At 45.3% G+C, this 23,226-nt stretch overlaps 1 protein-coding gene across 3 annotated transcripts in view; it reads right to left on the reverse strand.

Annotated features, from left to right (window-relative positions):
- LOC114855700 (potassium voltage-gated channel subfamily D member 3-like) overlaps positions 1-21,573 on the reverse strand; it is a 43,389-nt gene extending 21,816 nt beyond the window's left edge. The window contains exons 1-2 of one of the 3 annotated variants that reach the window (XM_055509027.1): positions 21,160-21,570; positions 19,298-20,469 (exon numbers count right to left, since the gene is read on the reverse strand). In XM_055509027.1, coding sequence (XP_055365002.1) covers positions 19,298-20,400 — 1,103 coding nt within the window. In that variant the 5' untranslated portion in view covers positions 20,401-20,469; positions 21,160-21,570. Of the gene's footprint in view, positions 1-19,297; positions 20,470-21,159 lie in introns of all 3 variants that reach the window. The other 2 variants (XM_029151070.3, XM_029151071.2) reach the window with 2 other exon arrangements.
- Positions 21,574-23,226: the final 1,653 nt, after the last annotated feature.

Below are 23,226 nucleotides of genomic sequence, written 5' to 3' on the forward strand. Positions count from 1 at the left end.
CTTGTATTTCATTTCACTGTCTTCATCTCCCAATCTCTCTCTCCCTGTGAGGCCTTCCAGGAGCAGGCAGCCGTGCGTGCGGAATGTAATAGCATGGAAATGGGAGCTACTAGCATGAAAAAGAAGATGTAGATGTGCTGCACCTGTGCGGATTCCCATCAGACCCGCTACATCTATATCTCATACTGCATCCACTCTATGCATCTTGTGACTTTAATCGTCTTCCTGCTGTCTGTGGTTTGCCATTAGTGGAACTCTAATTTTCAATTCTACTAGAGGTCACACTTAATGAACACATATTTACATACTTACGCAGAAATGAAGCAAAAGCAATAGTTTGCAAACTTTCACGCACCACTGCATTTCACTAAAGAGTCATTTTCTGTTGTATAATGTTTGATCATTTCAGCATTCGCTGTTTATCTGAGCTCAGAAGGTTTTTATCAGGCTATTAATCCTAATATAACGCTTGATGGATCTTCTCGTCGAAGCTAATATGAATCTCATTGTTAAATAAACAAGGAGAAGATGCTACAAATTCATGATTGCGCTGGACCTCAGCAGTTGCATCCAACAATGAGTTAGCACAAACATCATAACCACATCTGGAACAAACCAATCAACAGCTTTACAGCATCGCCTGATTTCCCAAGTGGAGACGAATGACATACAGTGATTCATAAGAATATATTTAGTACGGAAAACATCCCACAAGCATCATGAAGCAGGACAGGAGCTGTGTGCAAATGCCTGTGAAAAAAGTCTCTGTCACACGGTGCAGCACATGACTTTAGCTGTTAGATTTCCCATTTTCAGCCAGTTTTGCACATTTGAAGCCCTGCATTACTTTTGCGACAGGAGCACAGAGCCAGCATTGTATCAAACACTGTCATCATTGTGGAGGTGACGAACATCATGATGTGATGTGCGAACCAAAAGGAAGCATGAGAATCTGTGTGAGAATTGAATAATGATCAAGGACTGCTGCATGAGCACAGCACATCTGAGTCAACCGTTACCTCGGTCCAATCGCTGCAGTTCTTACTTTTTGATCCAAATGTTGTGCATTGTTCATTTTTTAGTGATGGTAATTAGAAATCAACTATTTAATAATGAGCCAAACGCTAGCTGTGATTAGACAGACTTCAACATCATCGTCAATATAAATATATTTTAGCTGGCCAGATACCAGTATTATCCTAAAGACAATAACCTCCAAAGACAACATTATTATCATGAAATTCTACTACACCAAAACATTATCTGGACAAGCATCCAATGGGCACAGAGACCAAGACGAGCAATTTGCTGTGATGTAATTATAGCTTGAATCTCATCTCTTGATAAGGTGAGAGCCTAAAGTCTACTGTTGCTCCATTGTTCTCAGGGATTGAGGTAAAAAAAGCCAGGCTCCTTTTTTGCAGTGCGAGAAGATGGAGTCTGCTCTTAAGATGAGTTCTAACTCTCTGTTAAGGCTGGAACTGCAGGGCAGAGCAGGTGTAATGAGGAGGATGAAAGGTAAAGACTGTTGCATAGTGGCTGAAGCCATGAGGAGATCCAATGATAGAGATGACAAGCGGGGAGATAAGTGGAAAATCTACGCGTTTCACTGTAGAACAGCAAAGGGAGAAAGGCCATGTGCATGCACGGCCCTGCCCACCAGCCAACAAACCAAACGAAAGCACACACACACACACACACACACACACACACGAAAGCCATCGATTCTTCTGAAGCTCCACACTCCCCCTCACACCACATCTCCTCCATCTTTCCCCCGCTTTCATCTCACAGAGGCCGGGGTTGGCGAGAGACAACAGAGCCTGCTGCTGCTCTCCACCCTCTGTGGCCCTCAGCAGGGGGTCCACGGCCCCTCCTGAGTCGGAGGGCTCACCTCATGGCCTTTCAAGCTGACCTCAACCTTCACCGTCTACAAAAAAATTTTAAAATGAATAAAAACACATACAGGAGACCAGCTCCCTGATTCTAGTGGAGAATCAACCAAAGCATGTTGTAAGTGGAAAGCAAGGGGTTGATTCTTTTAGCATGTTAGCATGCTACATTAAGTACATTAGCGTACTGGTACTGTAGTTTTTGGTTTAACATGGTTTAAGAACGTTTGTGAATTAGAATTTGGTGGAACTTATAAATTAGTGATTCATTTGTGATTACGACAACACAGTCAACCAATATCAAGCAAATACACCCAGCACTTGTTGGGGACAAAGTGAACATGACCTTCAACCACAAAGGCCACAAGCATAAATCACCCACAGTATGAAGGTGAATGAACTGTGAGTGTCTGCACCTGCTTAGCTGTGGATTCATTCAGCAGTGATATTTCAGAATGAAGTAAAACAAAACACTGACTAAACTCATGTCGTTACTATTAACCGTAACCCAATCATTACTGTAGCTGAGGCCGAACTGCTGTTAATTCAGCTTTCATTACTCAAAAAACGTTTCACGCTCCGTAAAAAATAAAACCATAACAAAAGGCACAAAGGCGTTTTGACACAGTTGAACAAAAGGACGTGAACTTTAAGCTTAAGCCTCTGTCGACAGCCAATCATTACCACCGCAGCCCAGCAACGCATTCAACCTTTGCCACCACTCACGCGCGCCAGGCGTAATTCACCTGGAACACGGCCCTGTAATTTACAAATCGCCTTTGTTTTGCCTTCTTCGCTGTCCGGCTGTCAGCGAGCGACAGAGACGTTTGTTCGCCTCGGTCACACGGCGCCGGCGGCCATTTAGCCGCCGCCGGCCGCGTCGGGATCGAGGCCGGAGCAGATGCAGATCATGCAGAAATGAAAAGGCCTGTTTTCGGCGTGTACAGCTGGAAACGCGCAGAGAGAGAGAGAGTCATGGGGGAAATAATCCTGCCTCTGTCTTCTCAGAATTCAATTCAATTCTTTCTTTTAATACTAGACATACCCCTGTGGAATGTGGTGGTCAGAATTATTAACTTTGGAACAGAAGCGGCTCCCTCGCCAGCGGCTCTATTTCCTGGTGTTTACAGTGTGTGTACTGTATGCGTGCACACATACCTACATTCTGCAAATAATGACAGGCCCATTGTAATCGAATGGAAAGGGAAGAAGCGGAACCAGGTTTATTTTTCATTTCAAAGGCAGATGCATCCTCTGTGACTAGAGTTTACTGCAACACCGATGCCTTTTGAGGCGATTAAGTCTGTGGGACTTCACCGCACATCTGTGCTGAAGTGCATTTGCTTTTTTTATTTATTTGGATTCCCATTAGCCAATGCAAAGGTAGCAACTACTCCTCAGGGGTCTCCACAAATCCATCATTACACCCTAATAAAAATACAGAAACTCAAAAAGTACTACTTCTATTACTACGACGGGACAACACACGCGTTTTATGAGAAACTGCAGCGCGTTGATGCAGAGACGCGTTACGGTGTCTGTTGAAAAACCAAAGGGCTGTACAGTAAAGTACCGCACGCACAGTTTGCAAACAGATGCGGGCTATTCAACGGCAGCAGCACTGAGTAACACCTGCCAACCCACATAATGTGTTGAAAAAGACCATTGTTTTTATCTGGGTTGGATCTTTCAGGTCAAACTCCTCGAGCACACGCGCCGTCCACAGCCTGACAGGCTCTGTGATGAATGCTGTGAACAGGCACAGCGAGTGCTGAGTGCTGGTGAGCAGACCTCACTTCTTCCACTCGTGCATCTCATACTATGAATTTTCCAGAATTTCCAAGAGAATGACACCTGATTGACATCTACGTAGCGGTAATTAAACAGGAAACGTAAAGCTGCGGATGGAGGACGTTCACGTGCACGTTGCTATAGGGGTCGAGCTCCGCGCTGCTTTACATTACAGGCTGCTCTCTGGAAGTTTTGGAGTTCAGCCTGGCATATTTATTATTCAGAAGCCTGGTATAAGTCCCACTACCCTGCAGCGTGCGGCACATTCAGTATTAGATTACACAGCATATTTGAGATTGCTTCACTACGTCTTCCTCTGAGTCAGGAGCCCCCCGTCAGCGCTGCCGGGCGCACGTTTCACAGGATCGGTTACATCCTTCCTTTATTGCCCGACGTACGAGGGCGTATGGTTCCAAAGCCAATTACACATCTGGCACGACAATTATGAAATCGCATGGATGAGGAGTCACATTGAGCCCGGCGTCCGCGGAGGTCCCAGTGGAGGAGAGAACAGTGTGATCGGGCTCTCATCTGGCTCGGCCTCAGTCTGAAGCCCAGGGGATCGAAGCCCTGAGCTAATGCCACAATAGCATATGTACGGAGCACTCCATCAGCACGGAGCTAAATCAACCTATGGCCCATTGCTCAGCAGCACGTCAGCATGTCCCAACATCACTCAAACTTAGTATAAGTTGGCTCAGTGGCTGCTTGTTCCCTCTTTGACCTGCTGGAATTAAAAATGCCTGCAACGTTATGATGGAGTTCAGGCCACGTGCAGCAACGCAGATGAATAGCAGTCACTGCGGTCCAGACTTTCATCAGTGCTCAAAAACACCCATAAATATCTGATTTACTACAGAAATCGTGAATAGAAAAACCGTGTGATTTTTCCAAAATCCGCACAGCCTCATCTCAAACTAATCATGTACAGAGTCAGCATCCACAGAGCTTTCATCAGAACACTGAAATCACTCCTCCCGATAAATCACCAACACACCACTGACTGAGCCGCTCCTTCCATCTGCACTTTCAACACACTTACACTATAATAGATTTAATTTGTAGATGATGTTACAGATAATAAATTTAAAGCAATTTACCTGTCAGTGTCATTCCTCTTCAGAAGACCTTTTTTTCTATTCAAAGCATTTTTCATTACTGGAAATGTCTTTAAACCACACATTGAGTAATCAAACAGAGAAGACTCCTTAATCACAGACGCTTCATTTGTGTGGTGATAGATGAGAAGAATATCCAAGCGAGCAAAGGAAAAAAAAGAACAAAACTGCATATTTCTGTGCATTTATGTCTTATATTAGCACATGGCACCAGGCAGCTCTTTTACAGTATATGCTATTGTTTAAGTCTATTATTCTATTATTCTAGGTCTGTAAGTGTTCCATTGCAGAGCGTTCTACACTTGATGTTTTTCATTCTTTGTTTTGTTTAATTTGTTTCAAGATGCGATGAAGCTGTTGATTTTTCTTTAACTTTGAGAAAAAATAATTAGGGTTGTGTTTGCTTTGAGGCGTTAGACGGGATCCCTGTTGTGTGCTCAATTAATCACAAATACTTTGAAGACTTAAGTTCGAAATCAATTAATCAAAGCATCATTTCTCTGAACTGATATGAAACAACAAGGCAGCTTTAAGATTAAGATTAAGAAAGAATGCCTTTAAAGCGCACACATGTCCCCGCTGACCTTTTCTCATCTACACACATTTTTAAATGCATCACAGCATCGTAGCCGCCTAAAGGTCTCAGAATGAATTGATTCCCGTGGCTTTAATGACTCCTTAAGCTTTGCTGACATGAGCACCTCAAAAGCATGTGATGTCTGGACGAGTCTCAGAGTTGTGCTGTTGATTTATGACGCGGTTGGTGTGAATACATTCAGCCACCTACCACCAGCATCCATCTTATTTTATATGAACGCGTTTTTCAAAGATGGCCCCGAAATGCAAAGAGAATAGCAATGAGCCGGTGCGTTAATGATGAGCATGTGATCGCCTGTCGGATGCCACTCGTTTGGATGTGGGTGGACATCCATCACTGGCGTTGACACACACAATCATTATCATCATCATTAAAAGGCCTCCCCTTCACAGTGTAATGATGCAGTGGTAAGTTTAGCCGTTTTCATAAAGTTAAATCACATTAGTATTTCATGACAAACAGCCTCGGGGGGGTGTTGGCTCTCGGCCCGATCCCTGCACCACTAACTAAATGGTGTGATGGAGAAACAAATACCGCCGCGATCGCTTTCATCCGTAGCCGTGGCTACGGGAGCCACGGGTGTCAGTTAGCATCACCGCTGCTCGCTTGTTGTTTGAAGTTGGCCCTCTGTAGTCTGATGAAAGGCAAAACTTAATGTTGAGCATCAACTGACTCGCCTCTTCAACCGTTTGCTGTGGGGTTTGTGGTCCCTCAGACCGACTGATGTTGCGCGTTCATCATCTGTTGGAAGATAACATATTACTGAAGAGAGCAAATTAGGTCTAATTGTAGAATTTGGAGTGGAAAGAGTGGGTCGGCGAGAGACGGACATAAAGACTGATGAAGATGTGTGGAGAGCTGGAGTTGGGGGGCTTAATGAGCTCATGTGAAAGCCCGGAGCATTCATTGTGCTTGAGTAGTCATCTTATAGCTCACTCATGAAAGCGCTATCATCAACCACTCAGCCATTAACACAATACAGTCCTATTTCTCATCTCTGGCTGGTTAGAAGCACAAAATGCAGGCTGAGGTGTACTGTCCTAAATTACATGGTATAATGGAAACAGAGCGCTTCTATTAACAATTACAACTGTGGCCCTGAATTCAGTGGTGCGAAGCAAGCGAGTACATTTATTAAAGCATAGGCACCTAGTGAACCGTCTGCAATAAACTGGTCATCAAACGTGATCGGACCGCCACCAGCTCACGTGCTATCGACTAGCAAAACATTTCTGAGCTAATGAAACACAAACAATCCTGATCTTTTCATATTTTGCAGATCTGGGTCATTATCCGATAAATTGTGATATATTGCCTAAGCGTAAATTGAATTAAGGCTTTATTGATCCCCAGCTAGCCACCAGTATTATCTTCACATTTACCAACAAGCACATGAATGCATCAATGATTAATGCAGCTCAGTTCATTTATATAGCGCTAATTCACATCAGGAGTTATTTCAAGGCACCCTGCAAAGGGTTAAGACCTTCTGGAGTAATAAAAACAAATATAAAGGATTATATAAGAACAGGGCAAGCGTGGTAATGAAAAATTGGCTTTAATGTATGAAACCTCCAGCAATCGGACTCAGAGTGGGAGGCTGTCTGCCTCGACCGGCTGGAGAAAGGAACAAGAATACCACTATGCATCAGTCAGTCCTGTTTACTGTTGTGGCCCTCCTGAATTTTGGGAGCCCATTTGCAATAAAGTACTAAAAAAAATGTCTGAGCTTATGTCTTAAGAGCTACAGTGAGATTTACAACGATTTTTTTGTTTGTGTTTGCTTCTGGAAGAAAGAAGAAGAAGAGATGTGGAAGACATGTCCTTGAGAAGGCGCAAAATATAGAGTAGGAGGCAGAAAAGACATAAAGCTGCAGCACGGTTTACTTAACGTCTCACTCCTGATTCCTGAACGCTAGCAGAGGAAATTATGTCTGAAATCAAGCATAGGTGGAAGAATAAGAGAATTAGAGAGAGCGAGAGAGAGAGACCGCTGTCAGAAAACATCTTCCTGAAAGAACACAAGGACACTTCAGCAAATTAAAAGATGCCTCACGCTACAATAGTGCAAAAGAACGCGTTATGTTTCCTTCAGGGCCCAACTGCTGGTGTGTTTCCTGACCAGACTAGTCCAACAATACAACACAAGCAAACTGATTTTTATTTTAATATTTCATTTTGTCAGTTTCATAATAAAAATATCTTACTTTAGATTTTCTGCCAGGAAGCAAGTTGTTAGCTGCTCATATAAAAGTGATTCAGCAAAGAGTAGCCTGCTTCACACGAACTGCATTTAGGTGCATTTACATCTACAGTCTAAGTAGAAGCCCGGCTAACGTGAAAGACTGTATCAACAATACTTCGCACCCTTGACAGTCATTTTGGGCAAGGCTACTAAATATGGAAGGCTATCAAGACAAGGAAACGGCACAAAGCTGTGTGTTTATGGATCCTCGTGGTATGATTACTGTAATGGCTGAACAGCGTGCAAAGAAAGGAAAGCTCATTTTGCGCTGTCAAAAGTATCGTGAACGAGGCCAAACCACTAATCCGAGCAAGGCAGATCTTAAATTGTAGAACGGGGTATTTGTACATGTGATGAAACACGGACTTTGAATGCTGGGATGAATCACTGGACGTCAGCTCCGCCAGGTAATTGCCAATTTGTTTGCTGGAAACGGCCGCGGAGGAGGGTTTCTTACAGCAACGGACGCGCTCCATCTGACTCAGAATCTGCCACGGCGTTTTCCAGGACGAGCACCAAACAAGACAGACCGTCTATTGTATTGAGAACAGTAGACGAACACATTGCTGACAGCCCGAGGGAGCGGAGCATTGTGCTGTCGCCTCGTCTGAAGAGACAATGACAGAACAGAAAAGGCCACAGGAGAGAATTTAGACCGAGTCGCTTTGTCTCCATGGCGACTCTTCCCTTTGACAAGCGGCCCCGGTTCTTACGGGCCGACTCGTGACAACTCTCAAAAAGTCTAAACATAGAACACCTGACGGAGGTGGGCCCTTGTTGGGACCGTTGCTGTCATTTAAATACTCGGGCACTTTAACACCCCCCCTGGTTTATGCAGGGATTAGTGTGTGTGAGCACATTTTTAGGAACAATGCACAGTAGACATTTGTCATAATGTTTACCTAATTGTGGCATGTTCTGTAATGAGGGAAGTATGTGTTAAATGGTTCTCATTCCCAGAGCATCAGATGATTTACACACTATCAAGGTGTTGCATGTTTTGAAAACCAAAATAAAGGTACGCGCACCTTTTGATGCACCTGTCGGTCTTTATTATTACAACATTAATGCACAGACAATAAATAAGAAAGGCGACGGCTCAGATGACTCGTTTTATATTATTTTTATGTACAGTACACTCACATAGAAGGAATACAAAATAAAAGCTCTATCAAATATTTATCGGCTCAGAAGCTGCTGCCGGTGACTTCTCCTACAGACTCCTAACACAGAACCTTGAATAAAATGACCCCAGGATGGAATAACACATTACCTTGTGGGAGCGTCTCTGCTTCGTGCTGGAACCAGCTCACTGATATTACGTGAAGGTCACGCAGTCTGGCAGGCCTGGCAGGAACAGCCGTCCACGACGGGGGGAACGCGATCAACACGCGAACACGCGGCCACGTTCAGCGCATTCGCTGCTGGTGGAACACGCTCTGTGCTCCAGTGCCACCTTTAATTCAGTACTGAGCTGCTTCTGGGAATCTGCTGTGAATACTACAGCCTGGATCTGTCCTCACATGTACAGTCGGTGCAGAAGCCCTGCTTTTTCTAATGACTTTACACAACACAGAGTAGCTGTAGGTGATTTGAAGCTTGAGCTGTACTATAGGGACAAAAGGTTTTTTCAGGAGACCGCCAGTGGAGACCACATGATCCATTAAGATGTCTGCTCTCTAATTATTGAAGTTTGCTCTCAACGCTAAGTATTTATTGGTAGTAATAGATTTATGTCCCCACAGCTGGGGGAAAAAATGACTGTGGAGATTATTCTGCTTCGAAAAACTCAATGTTTATGTAATTGAATTCTGTCAGCCCAACAGATTCATCATTATAGCATCAGCTAAATATAGAGGTGAGTGAAGCTCTCAAATAACCTCATAAAAAGGATGTCAAGGATTTCCAGGATGACGCCAAAGCCACGGAGGAGACGATGATGAAGAGGAGGGAGGTATTTCCAGAAATTAGAAAAAGAAATCGTCATAGGTAATAAATTATGTTGGATCCCAGCCAATTATATTTTAAACCCACGACAGATAAAATACGATGGTGTATGATGGTGGTGGTTGGCCCATTACAGCAGGTACTGGAAGATTTTATGGTCTAGATATGTTGACTATTTTTAAATAGACAATCAAGGCTTTGCTTAAGGCCCATTATTACTTAACGTAGTTTAGGATCCAGGAACAACAGCTTCAAAAAGAAACTAAAATATTATGTGCAACTTTAACATGAAGGTCAACAAACACAACCTCTGTTCCATCTTCGGATTCCTGTCTGAAGTGATTAAAACTAATGTACGAACTGACAAGCTCTCCTCAGGCTAAAACCACAGGATCAGATCAATAGAGGCAATCGCTGTTAGATCTAAGGTGATAGATGTGTGGAAAACAAATCTATGGCGTCTCCTGCAGAGTTCGACAAAGAACAGACAAATAGTAATTTGAATGTGCACAGTAAGTGGAAGCCAAAGGGGCTCGTCTCACACTTACATGCACAAACACAACAGTGTCGAGGGCGACTGTTGACGGCCCTGTTGATGTGCCTGACCCAACAAGCGTCTTCAGATTAAGACAGAACTGGTGCTTTTGTTTAGGCCACTCAGCACTTGTAAATGTAGTTTACGCCTGAGTGTGAGGTTGTTGTGGTCATTCTCTGTCTGTCACTTCACATAACTTCAGGGTTTACAGGTGTGCACATCTGCACAGCTGTTTCCATCCTCTGCACTGAACCTCAGCGCGTTGACCTCATCAGCGCATGTTCCATGCACACATCTGTCTGAATCTGGTTCTAGAGATCCAGATGTTCCACATGTGTCTGTCTAGAGGTAAGAAATCATTTCTAAGTTACTGCCGCTGACACTGGAGGCTGTATTTTTGCTGCAACTTTCTACATGCATTCTGCCCATTATTTTTCAGTCCCTGCGCCCAAACAGGAGCCCGTCAGTATCATCGGCTGAAAACATTGTTTACTAGAGACATTCAAATTAATGTGCTGGGCAGTCGCGGCAGAAGATTTTCCTGTTGCCCGTGAGAGAACCAATCTGCTGCCTCGGGCTGCTATTTATTGTGCCCTGCTCAAAAATGGAGGGGATGCTTTGAAATCCAAAAGTTGATATGCAAATCACCCGGGTCAATTTTCTCCTCCAGCTGACTCGTCATTATCTCCTCTTGGCTACCGCATCAAGTTTGCCAGGCCAAGTCTGCGGCAGTAGAATGGCCAAAGCGTGCGACAGCGTGGAAGTGAGCAGTGTTTCTAGAAAACCAATGCGCCTGGGGCTGAATGTCACTGAGTGGCTGGACAGTCCCACAGTGTAGTAAACAAATGCTCAGGAAAAGACTCAAGAACACAAGAAAATGACTAAAAACACGTTTTCATGAAGTCCGCGTGGTTGAAATAGATGCACTCAGTGCTGCTGCTTTGGTTCCTTCTGTGGTCTGAGGGCAGGACTGTTGACTGCCTGTGGGAGACTTTCTATTCCTCATGGACCAGCAGCTTGACTTCTTGAACTGCCTAAGTGAATTTAATAAAGTTTCCAGGCTGAATTCAACAAATACAACTTAATAGCTGTTGAACTTCTGGAGTCTGGCTGCGTTAAAAGTGCTCAGAATGGGTATGTGAGCATCACAACTGGACAATGGAGCAACGGCCTTGTTTAAAGTTATATCAAAGAAGCCATTTGGGTAAATTTAACACAGTATTTGCAGAATGGTAAGGAAAAGCATTTCATAAATGCATTCTGTGACGTTTTGATAACATTAGGAGCGTGTCTGAGTTCACAACGTGTCATTTGTTTGCAGGATCGTCTATAACTGAACTCTTCTTTGACCCGGCAGCTGAAGAGCGTCGCCCAGTGATTGCACACGAGCAATTTACATAAAAGTCCACTAAAAGAGCTTCCAGATGTGGAGCGTCAGTGGGTCTGAGCGACAGTTTTATGGTAAATTACACCCAGAGAGGACGAGGCGCTTTAAATTTGACGGGATGTTAATCTGTTCTGCAACGACGGCTGCGACACTTCGCGTCACCCACCACCTGAACTTGAAGCACAAAGGCACTTGGCGCGAAGAGTAACTGTGCTTCTGTGAGAGCGATGGGCCCTGAAGAGGCTGCAGGGACACGCAGAGGTCATTGCAGCCTTGGGATGTTTACATAATTGGCCTCCAGATCTGCCGATTCCCTCCAAGAGAGACGCGTCGTGCTGACGTGTCTGACGGAGCCGCGTTCCTGTCTGATGGAGGAAAACACTTCTGTATGGAGTCCTTTATGAAGCGAGGTAATCAGCGAAATACTTTGGGTTGTTTATTTTGGCTTTGGGTTTTGTTGAGGTTGCTGCGATGTTGCACTTAAAGAAAACTATTTGAAAGCGTTGCCAGAAATGTTGCGCCCGAAATTGGAGTCCATCGACCAGATTCACAGCACAATAGGCTCAGAATATGTAATTCTAAGTAGCAGGCTTCTGCTATTTACATGTTCAGGTGCAGTAGCTTAACTTTAGGTGGACACATGTGGTTCCAATTAGTGCTGCAGTGACAGGTACAGACATTGTGGCTCTGCCATCTCTGTAGTAAATAGTGATGAAATAATTGTAGGTGCAGTCTCCAAATTCTTTAATATGAGTCAAAAGTCCCGAAATTCTATTGTTAAAAGAAACAACCTAATACTTTTAGCTGTCAAAAGAAATCATGCAAAACCACTGGTCATGTAAAACAATGAACAGTGTTCACAAATATCTGGTTATTGTTCCACAACAAAAAAAACAACAAAAAGCTCTTTTACTTCGATCACAGCAGCTGAAATCCAATACATGTGCTGGTCTAATGTTAAATCTGACTGTATCTGTGTTGATTTTCGTCAGACTCAGCAGCGATTCCTCGTCTCGTTCCCAGTTTCGACTCATCTGTGGTTTTCAGCCGCGTCACCTCCGCGTTCACACTTTCTTCTTTCCAGTGTTTTACAGCTCAGTTGAGGGCATCGAGCGGCAGATTCAGGTCACACCGCCAGGCTGTCATTTTACATAACTACTGCATTATGCAATGTTTAAATTAGAGCAGCTCCTCCGTCATGAAGCTCAGTCATGACGTCAGCCGTTACATCAGCAACTTCAAACGCGTTTCCTAAACGACTGAGTGCTGCCACAACAAAACCTGAGCATGAGTTTAGATTGTTTTAGTTTTTTTTTAAATGTGGGGTATTTTTGCTCATATGTCCCTAAATAAAATATCACTTTAAATTTATGTTATTGTCAGATTGAACACACAGCAAATAAAACCATGCATGTGCCCTAAAGCGTTTTAGAGTAATGGATGATAAATTAATTTCCTCAGACCTCAGGCTAAAGCAGACGACAGCGGACACGGAGGCAGTGAAACACTTCGATTTCCCATGAGTTTGAGTGTATTTTGACAGTTGGGGACAATGACACATGTCATTGTTTATCTCCGTGTTTTATGTACTTCATTTTACTTCACCACACGCTCAATTAACCTTGGCAGCGTTGTCTCACACAGCCACAGCTTCCCGTCTGAATCCTCCTTCACAGCGCGTTGAAGGTTACTACTACAACTTCCTTAGCGCTTCTCTGAGGCCGACCCTGCCAGCTGTGTGGTGAGATAAGGGCCGCGCGCCTAAAAATAGACGGCTCATTCAAGGTGCAGAGCGTAGCGTGTCATTCAATGCTCTCCTTTGTGCCCTGATACAAATATTGTGAAAAACACGTTGGCAACTGTGCTGGATCTTCCTTCCTTCCTTCCTTCCTTCCTTCCTTCCTTCCTTCCTTCCTTCCTTCCTTCCTTCCTTCCTTCCTTCCTTCCTTCCTTCCTTCCTTCCACTGTACCTTCTCCTCTACTCCTATTGCATCTTCTCTTCTCCAAAGTATCTTTTCCCATTTATGCAGTTTTACACTGTAAATAAATACATGATTTAAAAAGGTGTTTCTGAAAAGGTAAAACTCAGGTGCTGCTGTCTGAGGAGTTGCTATGTCCACTTTGCAGTGCGTGAGGAGAACATCGGTGCATAACCGGCGTGTTGAGTTTAGTCCGTATTGTGCTCAGTGCCTCGTTATCGTGAGTCGTGTAAGAAAAACCGTCATTATACCTTAACTGGCATGAGGAAAGTCCTGAACAATTAGGGGCTGAAAGAGGCAGACGAGAGCAGAGACACAAAGATGAAAGGAGGGAAAATTGGAGTCCTGTGGCAGCAGAAACAGAGCGAACAGTTCGGTCTTTTCAAGCTGGATTGCTCTGAAGATGGATGAAGGATCGCTCAGATGTCAGGATTGCTTGATTCCAGATACGTGGGAAGATGAAAGAATGGAGTAAATGAATAAAACAACTTTATAAGTTAGCGCATAAGGAAAAACTAAATTCAATTTTATTTATTTATTTCACTAAAATAGTTTAAAGTGCAAGAACACATTTGTTCTTTTACACTAATTTATATGGCTGTTTTTTTTTTGCATCAGACCCACAGCTCCTTCGGTCATGGTGACTGCTACCGTTCCTGTACCGGCAGGAACGCAGGTGATTTACAGATCTGATAGGAGAACTGATGAGAATCTTAGAGACTGAATGTCATGAGAATGGAGACACAGAGCTGCAGCTTCATCAGCCAATTTCTCCTGTTTACTGCCTCCAAACCAGAAGGTCAGTACGTTATTATACAGTACATGTTAGCGTGTATAATGTGTTGAGTCCAAGGTCCAGTGGAATAAGATTCCGGTCATGTGACCACATTAATGAGTGAAATGGCAAGAAAGCATAGAGGTCATTAAGTGTCCCTGACACCACTATCCTTTGCAAGTTTAATTCGCTTTAAATGAGTTTAGGTGTTGCATGAACCCGCTTTGGAGCCAAATTAAATTCCACAGCTATCATTAGAAAGGTTTCTATTAAAGAGCCTTGTGTTGGGAAATTGGCTTCAAGAGCATCTTGGCCTGATAAAAGGGGAATATTTTTAATTTCTAACAAGCTGCACTGGTTTTGACCCCAGAGGTTCAGCGAGGCTGCAAAGGAGCCCATTAATTCTATCTTCAAGCATCCTGCCATAGAAAACCAGCACAATAACCTGTGATGATTTGAGAAGCAACATTCACAAGCTGTACTGTACGATACTGCACTATACTTTCTGTGCGGCACAAGACTACTGAATTATTAACAAAACAATGTGTGTCTTTCTATAATGAAGTTATTAGGCACATTCTCAAACGTCATTTAAATTTCATACGGGTCCCAATTATCCATTATTACTGGAAACCTAATAGAGCCAATAGGATATTAGAAACCAAATGCTTTTATTTACATGCTAGTCACATTTATTGCATATTTCCCTTATACAAAATACAAAAACATCCAAGGTGCTACAAGTATGCTGCAAAAACTATGCTCAAACAATGAATTCACTTCGAACGTGGAAGGAAGGCTTTGTTCTACCCTCAATCCTTTACACAGAGTTGCAGTAGCTGCCAAGCTAAGAACGTAGACGAGCCTGAGACTTTTGCTTTCTTTATTATCAACAGACTCACGGCTCCCACCTCCTGTACTGCACTTTCTCGCTCTTATTTCAGGTCACTGGTCAATCCAGACCATTAGTCCTGGTTATGTTTTAAAATGCTGACAAGCAACACTGACTGAAGACAAGAAGCACGATTACGAATAAGTTGATAAAGTTGTTTTTCTCTACATTACAGATTAAGTTATTCCTTAAGGAGGAAGAAACAAAGATCTTCCCCCCACCGTTGGCTTTTTTGTGACCGTCTGTGAGCCTCCTTTAATGGCTAATCGACACTATGACACCCTATTGGTACATGCAGTACATTTCTGTCCTGGACCATTTACAAAGCTAAACATTTCTCCATAAGGAGGAAAGTAAAATACAACTTGAGGTTCGCAGGCAGCGACCAGAGGTGATGAATCACAGCTGGACATCATGTCCCACTGCCCAGTGTGTGCAGGAAACCTGATGGTTGTCTGAGCCACCCTTCATATTCACAAGACCTCATCCTTTGATCCGGCGGACAAGACTTATGTGTCCATCTGGCAGGTCACAAGTGCTACGTTGTATCTTTGTATCACAAAGGTTGTGTGCTCTCCACAATCGCTAGTGTAGATTTTGGATGCCAGACATTTAATGCAGGGTATTAATGTGAGCCTTTGTTAGCTTTAGCCTTCAGCTAGCGGAGTAGCTCAGGGATGAGTTGCACATGCCTGCAGTAATAAATATTATTATACTGTATTAGTTTAGATTCAAACCCTGAGACGTGCCTCGGTTGTAGACTTGCAAAGAGTTAGATTGGCTCTAACTAGCTTCCTGGCTGCGAGCTGCTTCGTTGGCTGTCGAACTGCACAGAACCGGTTTGAAATTAAATTGCTGGCTCCGGACCAGGCCTGGAACCGGCTCCACATGCAGCGCGGTTCTGGTGAACCTGAGGCGTGACCCGTCTGACCCCCCCCTCCCTCCTGCCTTTTGGTCCCCGGGCCCAGTCCACTGCGTCTAAAAGCGATGTTGAGCAAGGAACACAGAGGGGAGCGAGGTAAAAGTCTCTCTGAAGGAAGAAGCGAATTATATATAGCCACTGATTAAGGCAGAGATGGGAACATGACCTACATGCATAACAACATTTTCTCTCACTTTCCGCTACAGAACAAGTCTCCGTCCAGGACCAGGACTCCACAACTGGGAGAATCACTAATTATAACTTCATTTCACTTGATTTCAAAGCACACCTCATTAATATTTCTCTCATTATTGGGTTAATAATGGTGAGGTACCTTCGTCTCCACTGTACCTGTCACGCAGGTAAAATGGACTGCTCTCATCTACTGTACCTGTGTCCGCTATCAGGCATTAGTGGAAACTGATAACTATCTCTCACACATACTCTGTGTTCTCAAAATAGGTGTTCCCCTGGGAGAGTGGTGGGGGATGAAGGGAGAACGCGTGGAGAGCACGATAGGGAGAGGAAGCGGGCCAGCAGAGAGGGCCTTTCTGCTTTCTCATCAGTCTTTTGGATCCCGTGTCACTGATGCCGACGACGGTGGGTCCGGCCCGGCTCCGACAGCGGCAGCGCCCGCGGGCAGCCGCGGGGAGCGGACCTTGCTGAGATTCAATCCAGATCCTTTTATCAGCCACCTGAGGTTGATTTAACACCCCTGTTCCTGGACGGTGAAAGCGGCTGATTATACAGCCAGTCGGCCCCTCGTCTCCCTCGGCTCCAGCCCATTACCCAGAACTGCTGCGCTGTGCTGTCTGGGCTCACGCCGACACGAAGGAGGCGAAGGAACCAGATCAAAGGCAATAACTATGAATGCGTTTGTGTGTGAGTTAATCAGCATATGAATGTGTTTGTGCTCATTGGGGATTGATCTGTATTGATCTGATCAAAATGTTGACATTCATCCATAAATGTCAGAGGTTTGTTTTGCTTACTATTGACTTATCAAATTTCTCTCTTTTCATAAATTAGTTTCTGCCACTTTTGTGGATATTAAACCTAATCAAAACAGAAGACCTGCAGGCTACTAATCTAAACTTACAGTAGAGGTCTGAGAATGGGGTCCAGAAAAGCTCAGTTACAGCAGAAAGCCAAATCACTGGCTATTCTGATGGAGACTAAGATGGGACAGATGGATTAAAAGTGACCCGATTACCTCAACATATGTCACTTGGGCAGGTGAACAGATTGGCAAAGTGGGAGGGAACAGGACATTGTCTTCATTTTGTAACTATGTGCAAACTGTCCACAATAACTACAACAGATACTCCCGCTTGACTCGCTTTAACTTGTCACCGTATGGTGCCAGCATGGCTCAGTGTACTACCATGCATTTATTTACATATATAAACATTATTCTGGATAGAAAAAAAGCCTGTTTTAATCAAGTGGTTTTACTGGGAGCGGTGGATCACATTCAGATTCTTGCTGTAACAATTCCTCTATTGCTATACAAGAGAGAGGTTGTTATTTCGTTTGACCCCACCCACTCAGGGGGCTCCTGATTACTAAGTACATCAACATTAATATTCACCTTGAATGGTCACATGCCATTTTTTCATTAAAGCTGCTTTGTGTGTTTATTAGTTATAGACTAATTTACAGGGTAACGTCAATATATTATATCTTAAACATATTAGGAACATTGGGTGTTTGATCGTGGGAAGCTTTAACATGAATTGAAAGTTTTTCATCCTTAATCTGCAACGAAGGTGAATATTGACAGAAAGGTGGATAGACTCCCCTCGCTGTCGCTGCCTATTGTGTGTCACACATAATGGCTCCGCTCTCAAACTCATTGTTCAAGGTTATAATTTACATGAAGCATTCACCTTGACATTTCTGTCCTTTGCATGCGTGATACACAAGAGCCTCTTATAATCCACACACCGAGGCACAGTTAAGGTCAGGCAGCCTCGTCAGCCCTCACAGCAGAGGGACTAACGGGCTGTTGAGGCCCGTCGCTGTCCCTCTTTGCTTCGCGCATCTTCAGTGGAAGCGAAAAGCTGACACGCGAAACCGCAAAGTGAAGCACGAACAATTGTTTTCCACTAGAACTGATGGTTGTGAAACACCTGCAGTTGCAGCACTAATGCAACGCTACAGATCTGCCAGCCACACTTTGTTGGCCGAGAGCCACAAAAGGCACACGTTCACATCATTTGGCATCTTTTTAGGGTTTAAAAATGCATCATGACACGTATTTTCCCGTTGTCCAGTAATTTCTTTCAATAATGAACATTGCAGATCTTGCCGATCTGTCCTATCTGGACAGGAAACCTATTTTAGATCACACCATTTCAGCCCAAAAGGCAGTTTTGCAGCTGCATATACAGTGAGATCTCCAAGAAGAGTCCAAGGGTAAAAGTGGTTTCCAGGAACTCAATTGTTCTTCCATTGTGCCTTCATAATAAAGAGCTTCTCTCTGTTCTGTTCACCCTGTCATTCGTGGCAGTGAATCCCTAGCTCATGTCATAATAAGTCGTAATAAGGTGACACGGCGTGTCGTGGGACGCCTCCGGGTCCACACCTGATCCAATACTGCACTGAATGAGGCCTTTTCACAGAGAAAACTTTCAGGGTGACTCCAATTAGAAGGAAGAAATATCATTTCTTGATTCTGTAAATTCATCTAAAAGTAATGAAAAGTCAGGTGAATGTCACAAGGAGGCTAGTGTAAGTTACAGTCCTGCAGTCCAGCTCTATCTCTCAGATGTGAAATGATCTCTTATTTCAGATCGCAAAACAAAACACACAAAAACCAAAAAAAAAGTTTCACCAATTGAGACCTACACACAAACCTGTGACGGGTCAGGGCACTGATTCAAACCTTAATTGTATCATGTGCGTTGAGCCCCTGTCGCCCTATTTGGTGAGCTTTAAGTGAAGCAAACACAACACCACGAGTGTTTGTGCTACGAGATAAATGCTACACTGCCGACCATTACTCACACTGGCAGCTTCAAATAAGCTGTAGTGCAGTGAAGTAATGGGCGCTGGCTGTCAGAACGCTCATTAGAAATTCAAAGTGTTTAGTTTTTCTCAATTATTTAACTTGAGTAAAAAACTGTTCCGACCTGTAACAAACACACACACACCTGTGAACAGGAGATAAAGGCGCTTACAATGCAGTGTGTGCCCCCCCGCGGTACTACTCACCCCAGGGTTGTCATGGTGACGATGGTGTACCAGAAGGACGCCGGGATGCTGGTGAACTTGCTGGAGCTGGAGCCCTTCTCGGCGTAGAACATGACCGTGGCGAAGATGATGATGGCCATGGTGAGCGAGAAGAGCAGGAAGCCCAGCTCCGAGGCGCAGCTCTTGAGCGTGTAGCCCAGGATGCGCAGGCCCTGCGAGTGGCGCGAGAACTTGAAGATGCGGAACACGCGGAACACGCGCAGCGTCACGAAGGCGCCGCTCACGTCCTCGTTGTTGGTCATCACCAGGCCGATGTAGTACGGCAGGATGGCCATCACGTCGATGATGCTCATCACCGAGCGCATGAAGCGGTAGCGGCTGGGCGCGGCGAACAGCCGCATCAGGTACTCCACGGTGAAGATCATCACGCACGCCGTGTCCATGCAGAAGAAGGCCACCGTGTAGCGCTCGCCGCACGGCGTGTCCTTCTGGCTGGAGGTGGAGCCGCAGGGCACCGTCTCCACCACGTTGGTGATGACGGAGACGGCGATGAAGAAGCCGGTGACGTAGTAGAAGACCAGGGCCATGGTGGAGGTGTGGGGGTTCTCGAAGGCGCGCCACATGGTCTCCCTGAAGGTCATGTTGGGCAGCTTCAGGTCCTTGTTCTCCTCCTGGTCGTCCTGCAGCCGCTCCAGGTTCTCCCGCTTCCGGTCCTTGTACTCTTCGTAGCAGCAGTCGCCGATGATCTCGGGGATGATGCCGAAGAACGTCAGCTCCTCGTCGTAGGCCGAAATGCACTCGTGCCGCGGGTAGTGGAGCTTCCCGGTCCGGTAGAAGTTGAGGATGCTCCTGAAGGCGTCGGGGTCCCGGTCAAAGAAGTACTCCTTGGTTTCCTCGTTGTAAAAGAAGTCCTTCTCGGAGCTGCCCAGCAGGGTGTCCGGGTAGCGGTCCAGAGTGGTTCTCCAGGTCTGGAAGCGCCGTCCGCTCACGTTGAGGATGATGAGCTCATCCTGTCGTTTGGAGTTGTCCCCGGGCGCCACGGGCATCGGGCAGTTGGCGACGGGCATCCAGCCGATGGCCGCCGCCCGGGCGAAGGGCAGCCACGCTGCCACGCCGGTCGCCATTCTGGGGTGGAGTCTTCAAAGCAGCCCCCCTCACCTTCAGACTGGGCTTCCCACAGAACCAGGTGACATCTGAGGAAGACGAGGGAACATAAAGAGAAAGAGCTGAAAACAGCAGGCTGAGAAGTAATGAACCCAATCAGACAAAAACGCGACCCACAGGTTTCAGAAGAAGCTACAAAACCTTAGAACACACAAAGACGGCTGCGTTGTCACACACAGCCCCCTCCCCCCTCCCCCCAACACACACACGCACGCACGGTAACCATTGACACGTATGTGTCCACTGCAGCTCGTTAATTGGTTAATCAGCATCAGCCGCAGAGCGGAGCAGCATCTTTAACTGGCCCGCGGGGAAAAGCGCGGACTGTCAGACTCAAAGTAACCTGTTGAATCGGGAGGCTGCTCCACGTTTATCTGTGAGGAAGTATCGTCACGGTTCAATGTGATTTCATTTAAAAGTATTTATTATTTCAAAGATTGACAATGGTAATGATAATGATAATATTTATCACATGGTCAGTTTTAAAGCAATTGCAATTAAATTGCGCACGTTTGGAAAAAAATAGTTAAACAAATGTTGCAGCTATAAAACATGGTTAGTTAAAATAAAAGGAATCCGTAGATGGAACAGATTGAACTTTTCCGTAATATGTTCGTTCCACTGGTTTGTTCCACTAAATCTGAAAACGCATCACACCATCGTCCCGAAACACAAATGGATCCAAACAAAGAAAACCGTAAAATCCTGCTCATACTCACGAATAAAAGTGGCGAATGGAACAGAATCCAACTTCTGCTAAATAAGGGTTTTCCCGAGTCCCGAGCCCAGTTTGAACGCACGGGAGCCGGGATCCATCCAGCGCAGCGCAGCGGAGCGGCTCCCTCCTCTCCTCCTGCTCCGCTATCGGCGGCCGGACTCCCGCAGCGGAGCGAGTCCGGGACCCGGGGACTCAGAGCAGGCTGCCTGCCGCGGGGCTCTGTGCGCTGTTCCTGTCCTCGGGCCGATCCTACATCCTGGCTCCTTTGTTCTTGCCCTCAGCCTCCGCAAAGTGGACTGTGACGGCGGGGAGGTGCGCGCGTCCTTTTTTTTCTCCGGCGCCAAGTGCAACGCGCGCCTCTCTCGCCGCGGTGCCGGCTCCGCGTCAGCAGCGCTCCTTCCCCCTGCCTCCCCCCCCCAATGGTCTGACAACCTCACCCCTTCACCTCATCTGAAGCCAGTGCTGTATACCTGCTGCGCTGTCAGCAATACCGCAGTGTGGGAATAATAGGAACAATGCGACGTGTTGGGACTGGACCTCAATGTCATTCGTTTATATGGCCACGTTAAAGGAGCTATGAAACGTTTAAATGATGTGTTGTCCTCTAGAGGCTGTGCTGCTATAAGTCGTTGCATGTTCAGGTCTCACAAATGTGCAAAGCAAACAAACAAACCTGCAGGTTCTTTAATTAATGACTTAATTATGCACATGAGGTCTATGGCGTTAAGGTTGGACCACACTCTGACCACAGTCTGAGTGACTTCACATCACAGTCTGCTGCTGTGCTGCTCTGCAACTGTGCAAATCTCGCAAGAGAGGTGCTTTTAAGGAAGGTTTGGGCTAAAGCTATTCAGTGTACTGTACTTACTCACAATAAAACGTCTGGGTAGAAAGTTTTCAAAAAACAAGCTGTCACTGTGAAACTAGCTTTTACCAGTATTTGTCAGAATGAGCCGTCTTTGGCTTTGAACCTTCCTCACATATTAAATGAACAGTACTGTATGAATACATTATGACATTTGTGTGACACTTGTTAATATGGGTCACATCTATAGGGAGCAACACATGAATAACAATTGTACACAGCAGCACCACAATTAGTACATTTTCTACAGCTTTAGTGTTCAACCGGTTTAAAAGAAATCTGTCCAGCGCCAGTTACTCGATGGAGCCTTCATCATCGAGCTCCAAGCGGAGCGGAAAGTGAAAAAGAGAACCCTACGGGTCGAGGAGCAGCGAGGAGCAGCGAGGAGCAGCGAGCCCCGCTCTCCCTGCGCAGCCTCACACATTTTGTACACCTCAGGGGACTGTGGCTGGATGAGGAAGGGCTTTGAATGGACGGCCTTGTGTGTGATCGTAAGAGGAAGGCGAGAGAGAAGGAGCGAGCGAGCGAGAGAGAGGGAGAGAGAGAGAGAGAGAGAGAGAGAGACGCTGCGTGGCTTGGATGTCGAGACAGAGAGACTATTGATGCACTCCAGTACACTCTGATGTTCAGATGAAGTTCTGCCACATTGTGTGAACTGGGTCTATACACCATATATAGTGGATTAGTAGCTTAAAGAAATCTGCCATATTTCTGAGGTTTGGGCTGTGGGACTGCTCAGCCTCCCGGGGGGGCAGCTTCCTGTGAAGCATGAACACCTACATCCAGCTTCTCACAATGCTTTGCAGAAACGGGGACAGTCAGGCCTTTCAGACATTTACCATGACAGCATATCTTGACACAATGAATTAGAAAGAAAGACGGAAAGTTATTCTCAAAGGTTTTTAAGGTAATACTTCACGCGTGTGTCTGGTGCACTTTAAGCTGCACTTTCTTGTGTGCGAGGGAGCACGGGGAGTTTGGCGGCGCTCATTCACAACAAATCAAAAAGTTTCAGCTCCATCATAAATCATTCAAATGTTCACTAATAAGGCTACATTTTATCTCGTGGCAGCGTAACATTTGGAAATGGCAGACGCAATCAATCACTGTTTACCTTGTATTTAAATGCTACACGGTGCTGGGAAACATTTCCCTCATACTGCATCTAATTTCTGCTGACCAGAGTCAAAGCACAAGCTGAGA

The sequence above is a fragment of the Betta splendens genome, chromosome 5, assembly GCF_900634795.4.
Source record: "Betta splendens chromosome 5, fBetSpl5.4, whole genome shotgun sequence".
NCBI lineage: Eukaryota > Metazoa > Chordata > Actinopteri > Anabantiformes > Osphronemidae > Betta > Betta splendens.